Source organism: Rhipicephalus microplus, chromosome 1, assembly GCF_043290135.1.
Source record: "Rhipicephalus microplus isolate Deutch F79 chromosome 1, USDA_Rmic, whole genome shotgun sequence".
NCBI classification, from domain to species: Eukaryota; Metazoa; Arthropoda; class Arachnida; order Ixodida; family Ixodidae; genus Rhipicephalus; species Rhipicephalus microplus.
The window spans coordinates 262,715,233-262,727,700 of record NC_134700.1 but is presented as its reverse complement, the minus strand read 5'-3'; the positions used below and the strand labels follow the sequence as shown (position 1 = coordinate 262,727,700).

Genomic DNA, 12,468 nt, shown 5'->3' with positions numbered 1-12,468 from the left:
AATCATTCTGACGAAGGCTGGTCCACCAGCCGAAACGTTAATAAATCCACATTTCGTACGTGCGTCCTTCTCTTCAATCATATATATATATATATATATATATATATATATATATATATATATATATATATATATATATATATATATAACTCATCTCCTGATGAAGGGAGGACCCCTCCCGAAACTGTTGGGAAATAAATATATTTATCTTTGTTGACAACGCTCCCGTTGTGCCATATCCCATACCTTCACGAAGACTAACTGGCCCATTGAGTTATTACTCCCACTATATATATATATATATATATATATATATATATATAGCCTACAAACATTACTACAAAAACATAGAGCCTGCAAAAAATTATTCTTAGTGTCATTGTGCCCCCGGACGCCAAAAGAAAATTTATGAATGCAGTCGCATAGTCGCTAAAGTATGGGAGAATAAGCGAATGAGCGAAGCATGCCTACTTAAACATCGAAAGCTGAGCCCAGTGTCCACCTCACACGATTCGTGCAGCCAAATACTACCCAAGAGCCCAACATCGTCGTCTCAAAATGTGATCACAGACGTGTTCAGAAGCGTCTTGTTCAATTAGAGGCATGATACGCAACATTACTAGCACTAAATCAACACGAAAGCCACGCACGCTAAAATGCGCCCATCCGTTTTCTGCCCTGATCAATATGGCGGTGTTGGCTTCAGCTGCGGAGCCTCTCAGCCACTCCAGAAGTTTTAATATAACCTCCTTGGCCATCCATCCATCCATTATCACGGCAGCGGGCACCGGGCGGTACCAGACTACCACAGTCTACCAGCTAAGCGTTTTTCATCTGCGGCCCATAGGGGCGCGTCAGTTGAGAGTTGTTAGAGACCTGCAACTGTACACCGCTATTTCGGAGGCTTTGCAAAGTGTTGCGTTGTTGCACCGTCCGCCACAGGTGACGCTAGCGACCGAGAACATTCTAAAATAAAGGAGAGAAAGGGTGTGGCCGCCGTTTTTCTTCTAATGCGGCAGGCATCTTCTAGAGGAGGCGTTGGTTATGCTTGATGACATGTATCACCAGCTACGGTGCTGCGCATCATAATAATTTCGAGTGATCATAACATTTAAATAAAAAATTCACGGAATCAGAGTATATGCATTGTTCACAGGTCGGCATCTCTAGTGTAATAAACATGACACCAATTTTTGTTTAGAAAAAGAAAACGAAACTGATTTTTTAGCAAGCCGAAGCCGTACCGCAGTAGCCAGCTGGCTGAGCACGTTGACGATTTCGGCGAGGTGCTGCGCGCGATCAAGGCTCCTTGGTGTCATCTCCCTTATTGATTGCTGTAGTTGATTAAATTATCATGGCTAAGAGTCTGCGGAGCAAGTGGAAACGCAAAATGCGTGCTAAGAAGCGGGAGCGGTACTCAGTCAAAGAACTTGCCAAGTTGAAGGAGATGCTGGACGCCGCTGCCAGTACTTCCAAAAGCGACGTTGACATGTCCGAAATGTGCACAGTCGTTGATGGCAAGCAAGTCGCCGACCAATCCGCCGAGTCCAATGAGCCGTTGGACACTGAAGGTTTGTCCGTAGTTTGTTGTTTTGGTTTGAGTGTTCTGCGTATGGCTGTAATAAGGCTGGCCAGTGCCTGCGGCATGTGCGCAGAGGTTTTCACCTGCGCCAACTACACTCCCTTGCCATGAGTCTGCCGAAGATCCCTCTTTCAGGACTTGAAAATGACCGCAGTTAAACATGGTCGCGCATTCGGAAACTAATATGATAGGAGACAAAGAAAAGTTAACGTACTTTGTATGTGGATCGATTACAGGGCGTAACACAATCGATGGGAAAACATGAAACTCATTTAGTGAACTAATCTACCGTATGAGTGATAAAATGTAATCATCTCCTTCGTCATTGGGGAATCAGCAGCGCAAAGCATGCGATTATGCTTTGAAACATGCGGTAGTATTCTTTTCCAGAACGACCTTGATTTAGCATTTTCGAGCACAAATGGTGACCACTTCAATAATCACTCACAATTATGGGCCCATGCTGCCAAATGTCAACATGCGTTCTATGAAACGAGAGGTATGCACACTCCATGAAATTTATGAAAGCCGCTGAATGCGTCAAAGGCCCACGGTACAAAATGGCTGCTCTTATATTTGTACAGTGGGATGTAAGACAATCGAAGCAGCTTTTGAAGCAACGAGTAGCATGGTATGGCGTTTTTATTGTGTCAGACTTGCAAGCGTAAAGTGCCGATAGGTTGTGTTATGTATGTTGTGTGCGGAGAATTTCGCATATGTTGAAACACAATGTTCGAGTGCGTGAGGGAACGAGATGGAAAGGCGTAAAAGAGCCAGAAAATTATGAGTGCACTTAATTTTCAGAGTAAGAAACAGTTTACTATTGCCAATCACTATATTGAACCCGGGATGGTGTCTTTGTTACACAAAAGAAAATAATTTTTCGGGTAAGCAGCATGAAAACAAATGGACGGATATTTCATGACGCTACGATGACCATAAAATCATTGTATGTGACAAAAGAGGCAGGATGACACCTTTTGCACTGAAATAGCAAGCATCTGTCTAGAGGTGCATGCCACTTGAATGAAAAAAATGACCGCTCGCACGATTATATTTATCTCGTAGTGACTACATTTGTTATTAAACTAAACACAAAGCTCTCCAAAGTATTATGCTGTAATTTGTGAGAAGAAGGGCACTGCGAGTGCTGAATGGAACATGCAGAAAGTTACTGCACTGGCAAGAATGCCCGTACGGCAGCACGGCTTCTCGAACCAGAAGTCGATGCATACAAGCGCCGTAGGCCACTATCCTTTGCGTGAGCTACAATTTTGCCATCCACCTATTGAGAACTACGACATCAAAGCCCTTGTCCCCCTACATACCTGTTGTCGTCAGTGACACCCTTGCCATCAAAATTTCTCTCACAGGAACAGTTGTGTCAAGTCCAGGCTGTTGTAAGGCTCAGACCCTATGCTGGTATTTCTGATGCTTGTCTCATTTCATAGGGATGTGAATTGCATTTTAACTTAAGCAATTTTAAAAGAACACTGAGATTTTCACCGCATTGATGTTACTCAACATTACTGCAATACAGAGATTGTTCTGTCTGTTTAAAGAGAAGGAACATGGTAAGGATATTTTATCATAGTTGAAATGAGCCACTGAAGTGGGTTGGTTTTGAATTCGGGTAGTTTGGCTAACAACACTACCAACATTAGTGACATGGGGGCCAGTCTTGTGTAATGTGGTGTAATGGAAACAGCACAAATGTTTTTCTGACTGAACTTGATACATAACACTTCATTTTCTTCTTTATGTGCACCATATTACTGTGAGATATTATACAACTAGAAGAATGCTTTTATAAAAAACATATAGGCCAGTAAGTGCAGTCATATTACATAATTTCAGTGAGATTAAACTAGCAGTAAGCAATAACTGTTAAATAAGCTTGTTAAATTAAGTGCCTTCCCAGGTGGACACTTGTGTGCATTAGCCGTATTTCCAATCACAAGTGATACAAGACAGTACATGAGGTGCCTGTGGATATTTTGGGCTGGTATTGTTTGTGTGCTGAAAGATGTCCAGCATGCACACAGCTGCAGTAAAATGAGTTGGACAAGCTTTTGTAGTAGTAGAAACATTTATTCTTCATGATCCTCTGTTACTATGCACCTAAAACATGACTTTCATTTGAAGTATTCCTACTTGAAGGGTCAGTGGTTCTATAACTGCTTCTATGTACACAGTCTGCAGTTCATTGTATTGGTGCTATAATACTAGCTCGTATTCACGCTTTCGATTCATTTTTCCTGGTCATGGTGATTCCTCCGGGCTGTTGTAAATTTGAGTGACCCCTCAAAAATGCACTGCCGAAGCAATGACGTCAGCCTTTGTACTCCCATGCAACAGCCCAGAAAAGAGATGTTCGTTCTTTCCCGTTTAAAAGGCTGGTGGTGAAATCAGAGTTTGGATTTCTATTATGACTAGATTCATAGCAGTATGATATCGTACTGCTTAGTGATTGCACGTATCAATTGTTGTACATCAAGTTTCTTGGTTGTATTTCATTCTTTGAGCACTGTAGAAATATTTGTCTATTTGTGCTTATGCAGGTGTTTCATTGCTTACTTAATCTGTATTCTTTCTGCCACAGCTGATGGGCAAGCCACAGCAGAGATGGATGTGGACAAGCCAGTGAGGAAATACAACCCAAGGACGCTGAGAGATGAGCATGGCACCTACCCTGTCTGGATGAGTCAGAGAGCCATCCGGAAGCGGAAAGCTAAGCAAGGACGCGGCAAGTCTCGAAAGTTAGCTTCTCACAAGGGTATCAAGAAAAACAAAAAGCGCAAGTCCTCACGGTAGTTTTGCAAGTGTTCGTCAAGCATAATGTTAATAGACTTTTTCAGGCAATAAAATTGACCATCCTCACACACCATGTTATATATTATTTTGTTGTGAAACTGGAGATTTGGACATGCAGGCTGAAGTCGTATATATTGTAATGGTTATTGTGGATAAGTATGTCTGAGACATTTTGTGTACTAGTTAAAGCAGTGGAATGCCTCGTGGAAAATGTAGGTTAAATTATCTGCTGACCTGTACTCAGAACATACTGTACACCAGCAAGCGAAGAACTATTCTCTTATCTAGGATTCAGTATTCTATTGAATCATCTGTTCTTGGTAAATAGTTACAGTGCAGAAATAATGATTTGATATTCGTTTTGTTAGAGTGGAATAGTTGCCATATCTGTGTTTGTTGCATAAAAGTTCTAATGCACGGTGCACAGCGTAAGTAATGGCCCAGAGGCCGTCTGGCACACTTTGTTTCTACTTGTGTGTGCTGTGGGATCTGTGTGAGATGCTCGATTTCATTGTATTGTAGATATGAGCCAGCACTCACCTACGGTGCAAAAATGTTTCAGCTGTCATGTAGGCCTCTTGTCCCGTTTTAAATGCTGAAAAACTTGGGAGGACGTTTGAGCTTTTTTTTTTCCTGAAGAGTGTTTTTTCTAGTATTTTGTTTTTCTGAAGCAGTTTCAAGCAATGGCGTGGCTCTGAAGTGAAACACCTGCTTGTTACGCTGAGGCCTGAGTTTGATTTTCACTCATACCGAGATTTTTTTATTATTTTATTTGCATCCTTTTTGATTTTAACTCAAAGATTTTTGGCTCGCAACCATCGTTGCCAATGCCAGAATTTCGGTGAAGTGAGCTTTTTAATGCGCTTGCATTAATGCTGCACCTCTTTCTTTGCATTTGAAACGCTTAAATTCAGCACACGTGATGCAATTTTAGAGTTTGCATGTAGTGCTGATCTCGAGCACACTGATGGCAGGGTAGGCCCGTGTGCTCAGATTTGGGTGCACGTTAAAGAATCCCAGCTGATCGAAGTTCCCGCAGCCCTTCACTACGGCGTCTCTCATAACCATGTTGTGGTTTTGGGACATGAAACCACACACAATAAATTAATTGGAATGTTGGCAGTGGAATGTTGTGCTGAACAGTGCGTCAGGTATGGGGAAAATCTCGTTCACAGTCATCATCAAGAGTGGGTTCTAGGTCAATTACCATCTGTCCAGGCATCCAGTGGTGTTCTGCTTAATCACCCAGCACCTACTATGCATCTTGTGACATTGTTACGCGGATGAATTTCACTTAGGACCCCTACCTTTGTTGAAGGAATTTTCTGCTCCACAGCCTCAGAGAGCAGAGTTCGGTAGCAATCTTCTTCTGGTTGGTTCATTTGTAAGTGGTCTGCAGACAGCTCGAAGTTAGCGAGGCATATGCTGTTTACATTTCACATGAGTATGATAATTTGAGTGACGAAGCAAAAATTCTCTAGGCTCCCTAGGCCAGGGTTCTCAAACACGTGGCCCACAGGCGTTTGCTTACGGCCTGCACATGACTTTCTTCGTAACATATTGTTTTTATTTTCCTAATAAGTCCATGAGCTATGCAGACATGACTTGTCTTAAGAATTTTCTTCCTGGTTACCCTATCCGGTTGCCATATTTGTGGTGTGTTAAAACATAACCGTGGAACAAAATACTGTTTCAGAATCGTCTGTATCATTTCAGTCATTCTGCAGGTCAGCATTCACTTTTTCGTTACTACGCCTATCCAAATCGATCGCCGGTGATCGACGCTTTTAGGTCACCAATTTTGGCATGTTAAACTTCTTTATCGTGCACCCAGAATTTTCTAGTAGTTAGTTCAGCCAATCAACTTTCAGAATTTTTTCGAATTTGCCAACTTGGGCAACATAGTGATTTTTTCGCAGACTTTTGCACGAACCAATGTGCGTGTGTAGTTGGAAAAATGCACTAGGTTGGCGAACTTCACAAAAGTATGTGCCCCTCGTGATTATACTACAGTAACATCAAAGTTCTGTAATGAAAAGAAGCTTTGCAAGCCAAATATCGAATGGATGTGTTTCTTAGCTTTGCGATTTGACCGAGTTGAGCTGTAATAATTGTCAAAAATTTATGCCAGATAATCAATAGAGAGCTGTTGCTAGAAGTCAGGGAAAATTAATTCTGCAAAAAAAATATTTTTCAAGGTCCACCACATGTACAAAGTGTGCAGGTGGCTCTCACAGCCAGTTTCCAGCTGCTTTGATTTTGCTTGTATCGATATATCAGACACAGGCTCACATCTAGTGTCACTAGACGCTCCTTATTACGCGGTCGTCACGTGCGCATCAGCGCTGCAAAACACATGCGCTGCTTGAAACTGTCTTGCGAGCCCACCTGAATTCAGTGAGAACGAGCTGAGATTTCGTGGATGACAGCACCTCAGCTTCAGGTTTTATGGCGACGATGTTTTACGTCAGCCTGGGACATCCGTAGCCTTTCACTGGTTTGTTTTGTTTACATCTTCAAGTGATCTCCTCCGCCACAAGTGCATATAGCTTCTGACGTTTGTGCATAATCTTATAGTTACTCAGGTTACTGGCGTGGTCCACACTTCGCTAGGGCGCGGTGTGGTGGCGCTGGCTGCAGAGCTTCTTTTAATGGCAAGGAGGCCCCCGGAGCACATCTTGGCCTTGACTACGGAGCAGGGCGAAACATTTCAGAACTGCGTGATATTGTCCTTTTTTTTTATTTTGATGTGCCCAAAATGCAAAGGAATATGCTTCGATGCATATGTTGGAACGCCAACCTATGCAGAGTGAGATGGCTCATAGAAAAAGGTTATGCTAGATGTAATGGCGAAGTTCATTGGACATCTAATTTATAGAAAGATTATTCACATCATGGGTATCCATCTGTATTGGAATACCTAGAGACTCTTATCGTAAGGCAACGAAAATTTACTGAGAAGAGTGTACGAGTACACTAGTATCTCTCAAAAAACTATGCATTGCTTCACCACATGACATGAGCAATGAAGCAGCACCTCGGTTCTGATTTTCTTTGTCGATGTGAAGAGAAACATTTTGTAGAACACAATTATTTTGATACTGTTCTTAGATCATTTATCACAAAATGTTTGTTCTGAATTTTCTTTGTTTTGAATATTTTTTATATATGGTGTTTTTTATTCCACTGTTTACCAGCTGGTCACGAAAAATTTCACACTTTTCACAATTTTATTCATTTTAAAATATTTTTGTTGCTTTACTACCAACATTTTTTTGGAAAAAGCATTTCATTTTGCAAAAATCGGTATGCTGCGATGCGTGCTGGAGTACTTCTCAAACTTGCAAAAATGATCTTTCCGAGACATACAGAAAACAACCATTCTCCCATGGTAACGAAAGAGTTAATATGCTTCTTGAAACCTGACTCCAAATCCCCTTCAGTAGTGACCCATATATGAGTATGAGAAAAGCTTTCTTTCAAACAACAATGTAGGCTGATATTTATTTCAAACACCCCATCCTTTTTCCTCAGTAACCTTCTTTACTGTCCTGGCCCATCTGGAGTCTAAATTGCAGCCTACGGCTGAAATAAGACCCCTGCTAACTATGTTTTCTTAAGTGGCTTATAGATTGATTGATTGATTGATTAAAACTTTATTTTGGTCCTGAGAAGACGCATGGGAGACCCCGCGCCACCCGGCTAATCTCACGTAGGGACTGTCAAGCCGAGCTTGGCGGCTCGTTCATGGGCACTCTGGACGGCCAGGGCTTGATCGTTAAGTTCGGGGCTGCGTAAGAGCGCAGCCCACCTGTCCTCACTGAGAGCGGAGCCGATGGCTTCACATTCCCACAACACATGGTTGAATGTTGCTAACAGTCCACAGGCTGGGCAATATGCACTTGGATACCGTTTAGGGTACATGGCATGAAGAACCGCAGGGTCAGGTACGCATTGGCTTGCAATAGTCTGAGGGTAACTGCCTGCGCCCTGCACAAGGCAGGGTGTGGGAGGGGGATACCCTTCTTGACAAATAGAAGTGCTTTGTTATTTCATTGAACGTAAGTAAGGGTTCCCAGCGAGGCAGTGGGACTCTGGAGGCGGTGCGGTCAGTGAGTCCTCGTGCGGCCTCGTGTGCTCCCTTGTTAGGGTTAGAGGTAGAGCCCTCAATCGACCCCAGGTGAGCGGGAAACCGAGTGAGAGGATGGGGCGTGATACTCTTGACGCTTTGGAGAATGCGGAGGGCTTGAGGGGCTACCATCCCGGTTTTGTAGGCTTTGATAGCCGCCTTGGAGTCGCTGTATATTGACTCTTTGCGACTATCTAACATAGCCAGCGCGATCGCTACCTGTTCGGCTATCACGGACTTCGATGTGCGTACTGTGGCGGACCAAGTGAGCCTGGAATTTGAGTCGACGATGGAAACAGTGAATGCCTCTTGTAGTTCAATGGCACAGCATCCACAAAGCTTGCATCAGTGGGGTTGCTACGAACGCGCTCGAGCAGAGCTCTGCGCCTGGCCCTACGTCGACCAACGTTGTGCGCAGGGTGCATATTCCAGGGTGCATATTTCACTGGGGTCTCGTCACCAGTGAAAAGCCGTATTTCACTTTGAGACGCAGGTTTCCAGTCACGGTGGCTGCCGCCTCGGGGTCTTTTCTTGTAGAGCAGAAGTTCAGATTTCGATGGGGAGCACCTCAGACCAATGGGACGGAGGAAACGTTAAGTCACAACGAATGCGCGCTGCATGGCTTCCTCAACTTGACCATCGCTCCCGTTGGTGCACCAGATGGTTATATCATCTGCGTAGATGGTATGATTGATTCCTTGAACCTTCGTGAGTTCTTTGGAGAGCCCGATCATCACGATGTCAAATATTGTTGGTGAAATGACTGAGCCTTGAGGCATGCCGCGTGAACCGAGGTTGATCTCTCGTGAGAAGTACCCTTCGATCTTGAGCTTGGTAGTCCTCTGGCAAAGAAAGGATCTCACGAAGTCGTAGACCCTCTTTCCTAGCCCTAAGCTGGCAATAGACTGGAGAATGAATTCGTGAGAAATGTTGTCGAAAGCCTTCTCCCAGTCTAATCCAAGGATGACTCTGGTATCTCCTGTGCTCCGGTCGATGATCTGATGCTTTATCAGATTCATGGCATCCTGTGTCGAGAGGTCAGCTCTGAAACCAAACATATTGTGTGTGTACATGTCATTGGTCTTGAGGTGCACCTTGAGTCGGTTCAGAAGGATATGCTCTGCGACCTTACCGACACAGGAAGTTAAAGAAATCGGTCTTAGATTATCTATTCCTGGTGCTTTACCGGGTTTCGGGATTAGTACCGTGTAGGCTGTCTTCCACTGTGTGGAGACCTCCCCACGGCACCACACCTCATTAATCTTTTCTGTGAGGCATTCGATGGAGCCATCGTCAAGGTTCTTGAGCGTCTTACTAGTTATACCATCAGGGCCAGGGGCGGATTTGGTACTTAGAGAAAAGAGAGCCTGTCGGATCTTGGCCGCAGTAATGTCCTAATCCAACTCCTGCACGTCACACCCCGCGTTGTCCGCAAACTGTGTGGATGCAGAGCAATTCGCGACTCGCAGATACTTGTCTATAAGCTTGTTGGCAACCAATTTGTCCGGGGTAGAGTCAGTAGCAAGATTTATGTCTCGCGGGAGGGATCGCCTCTGGCTGGACCTGGTGCTGCCCTGATCGAGAAGGTGTTTGAGAAGATCCCAGCTCTTGCCAGATCTGAGCTGACCCTCGATGCTCTCGTAGAGCTCATGCCATTGTTGCTTACACAGGGTTTTGCAGTGCTCCTCAATCACCCTGTTAACTTCAGAAACCTTCTTGCGGAGCGTCCTATTTTGCTTCTGCCCCTTCCACCTCGTGAGTACGGCTTGCTTGGCTTCTAGTAGGTGGGCCAACCTGCTGTCCATGTTTTCAATGTCGAGGTCAGTGACGACCTCCTTGGTCGCTGCCGTGGGGTCATCTCTTGATTCCTTTGTACCATCCTTCAAATTCTGTCCCGGCCGCCAGTGCTCTCTCAGCTTTGACTTTGCGGAAAACGTCCCAGTCGACCACCTGAAGTTTTCTCGTCCTAAAGCGGGCAATGGCGAAGAATACCTCGATGATGTAGTGGTCACGTCTGAAGTCTAGAGCCGTGTTGACCCACTTGACCCCACCTATATTCTTCGCAAAAGTAAGGTCCGGGGTGGTATCCCGGCATGTGGATTTACCTCTCCTAGTGGGGAAATTCTCGTAAGTGATAAGCGTCATGTCGGCTTCTGTCACAGTCTGCCATAGCTCGCGTACCTTGGAGGTATAGTACATGTATCCCCACACGCTGTGTGGGGCGTTGAAATCCCTGACGATGACAAGGGGGTAACCACTGGCCATGCTCACAGCCCTTTTGAAGAGAGAGCTTGCTTCTGCAGTCCTGCAGTATACTGCAGTCCTGCGATAACTGGGACTGCAGTATACATTGAGAATGACAAGGCTGTTTCTTCGAAGGCCCTTTTTGGCTGAGTTTATTATAATTTCAGTAATTATGTACTCAATGCCATCGGCAACTGCACCGAGGTCACGCGATAGGTAATTTTACTTTTTGCTGATAAGTGTGGCAACTCCCCTACCTCCTGAATGTGATGACGCTACTAGGTCACCCTGGAGTTTGATGGGGGTGCCAGACGCAACTTCCTGAACAGCGATGATTTGGCGCTTAACATCGAGAGTTCTTAAATGTTGCTGTAGAATGGGTTTTTTGTGAGTAAGCCCGCCACAGTTCCTATGCCAGATTCTGAAGTTTTCGTCCACACTATCCATGTTTAGGCTGAGAGGATGATTGAGCAGCTATAGCGGCCCGGAGGATCGCGCCCTCAGTCGGTGGCGCTAGTACATTGCGTTGTGCTGGGACCTGCAAAGAAGTCAGTCTGGGGTCTCTCTTGGCATTGACCTCTTCTAACTTGCTTATGCGTTCACTCAGTGCTCCTAATCCCATCTTAGGGTGCGCCACGGCTTCTTGAATTTTCGCTAAGATAGCCTGCATGTTGACGAAGGAATCCTTGAGTTGCGACTCTTAGTTTACCGCCTTTACTTGTGTGTTCTGAACCATTCGGCGCTTGGTTCTGCTAGACCTGTGAAGTGCCTCAGACGTATTCATGGTGACCGGGCCTGAGGTGGGCTGCGCCGAAGGGGGCGAGGACGCGAGCTTTCTAATCTCCGCCATCTCCGCAGCTAGCCTGTTCATTTCTTGCTTAAGCTGCACGTTTTCTTTCCTCGGCTGCTCGGTAGCTCATCGCATCTCATTGAGCTTACTTGCGTAGGGAGAACTGCGATTCGATTTGTCGCCTCTAGGAGGCTCACGCCCGCCTCGGGCCTTGTCGGTCCAGGAGAGCGTCGGCTTCTTGCTGTTAGAGGTGGTGGGCATGCGGGAGCGGGACCTGGTCGGCCCTGACGAGACAAGGCCCCGGCCTTGAGGTGGAGCGAGGCTGAGAAGTGGAACTTCCCTGGGCCTGTTCTGTCGACCTGGAGCGCGAGCCGAACCCTGGAGGCACCGCGGCGCCTAGATCCGGAGCGACCTCCAGAGCATCCCCTGGAGCGGGGGCGTCCTCTGCGTTGAGCATCCGCGGTGGGTGACAAAGACTGGTACTCATCCACAGTGTAAAGGTGACGCAGCCGGGACGGTGACGCAGCACCAGCCATTCTGGCACGCTTACTGCGACGATGATGCACTATGTACGGGATCGTGAACCTTTGAGCACAGTCTTTGCTAGCCGTGAGATGCTGGCTACCGCAGAGTTTGCACTTGGGAGTACACACATGTTGCTTGTCGGGGCTTGTGGCATCACAGCCTCGGCAAATCGCGTCACCTGGAGTGGGGCACACGTCAGCGCGATGACCAAGACGGCCGCATGCATAGCACATGTTGATTTGCTTGCGGTAGAGCGAGTACTGCATCAGCATTGGTCCATACCTGATAAAGTTCGGTACACGATACCCGTCGAAAGCGACGATGACCGTGCCAGTTTGGGCTATTCTCTTGGCTGCTAAGACGAGTGGATCATTGGTGTTGGCA

General features: G+C 45.7%; 1 protein-coding gene across 1 annotated transcript; it reads left to right on the top strand.

The window, feature by feature from the left end:
- Window positions 1–1,250: 1,250 nt before the first annotated feature.
- On the top strand, window positions 1,251–4,464 carry LOC119187231 (protein LLP homolog). Its single transcript, XM_037435427.2, has 2 exons — window positions 1,251–1,571; window positions 4,185–4,464. Exons 1-2 carry the CDS (start codon window positions 1,355–1,357, stop codon window positions 4,394–4,396), a joined length of 429 nt encoding a protein of 142 aa, XP_037291324.1. The 5' UTR covers window positions 1,251–1,354; the 3' UTR covers window positions 4,397–4,464.
- The last annotated feature ends 8,004 nt before the right edge of the window (window positions 4,465–12,468 follow it).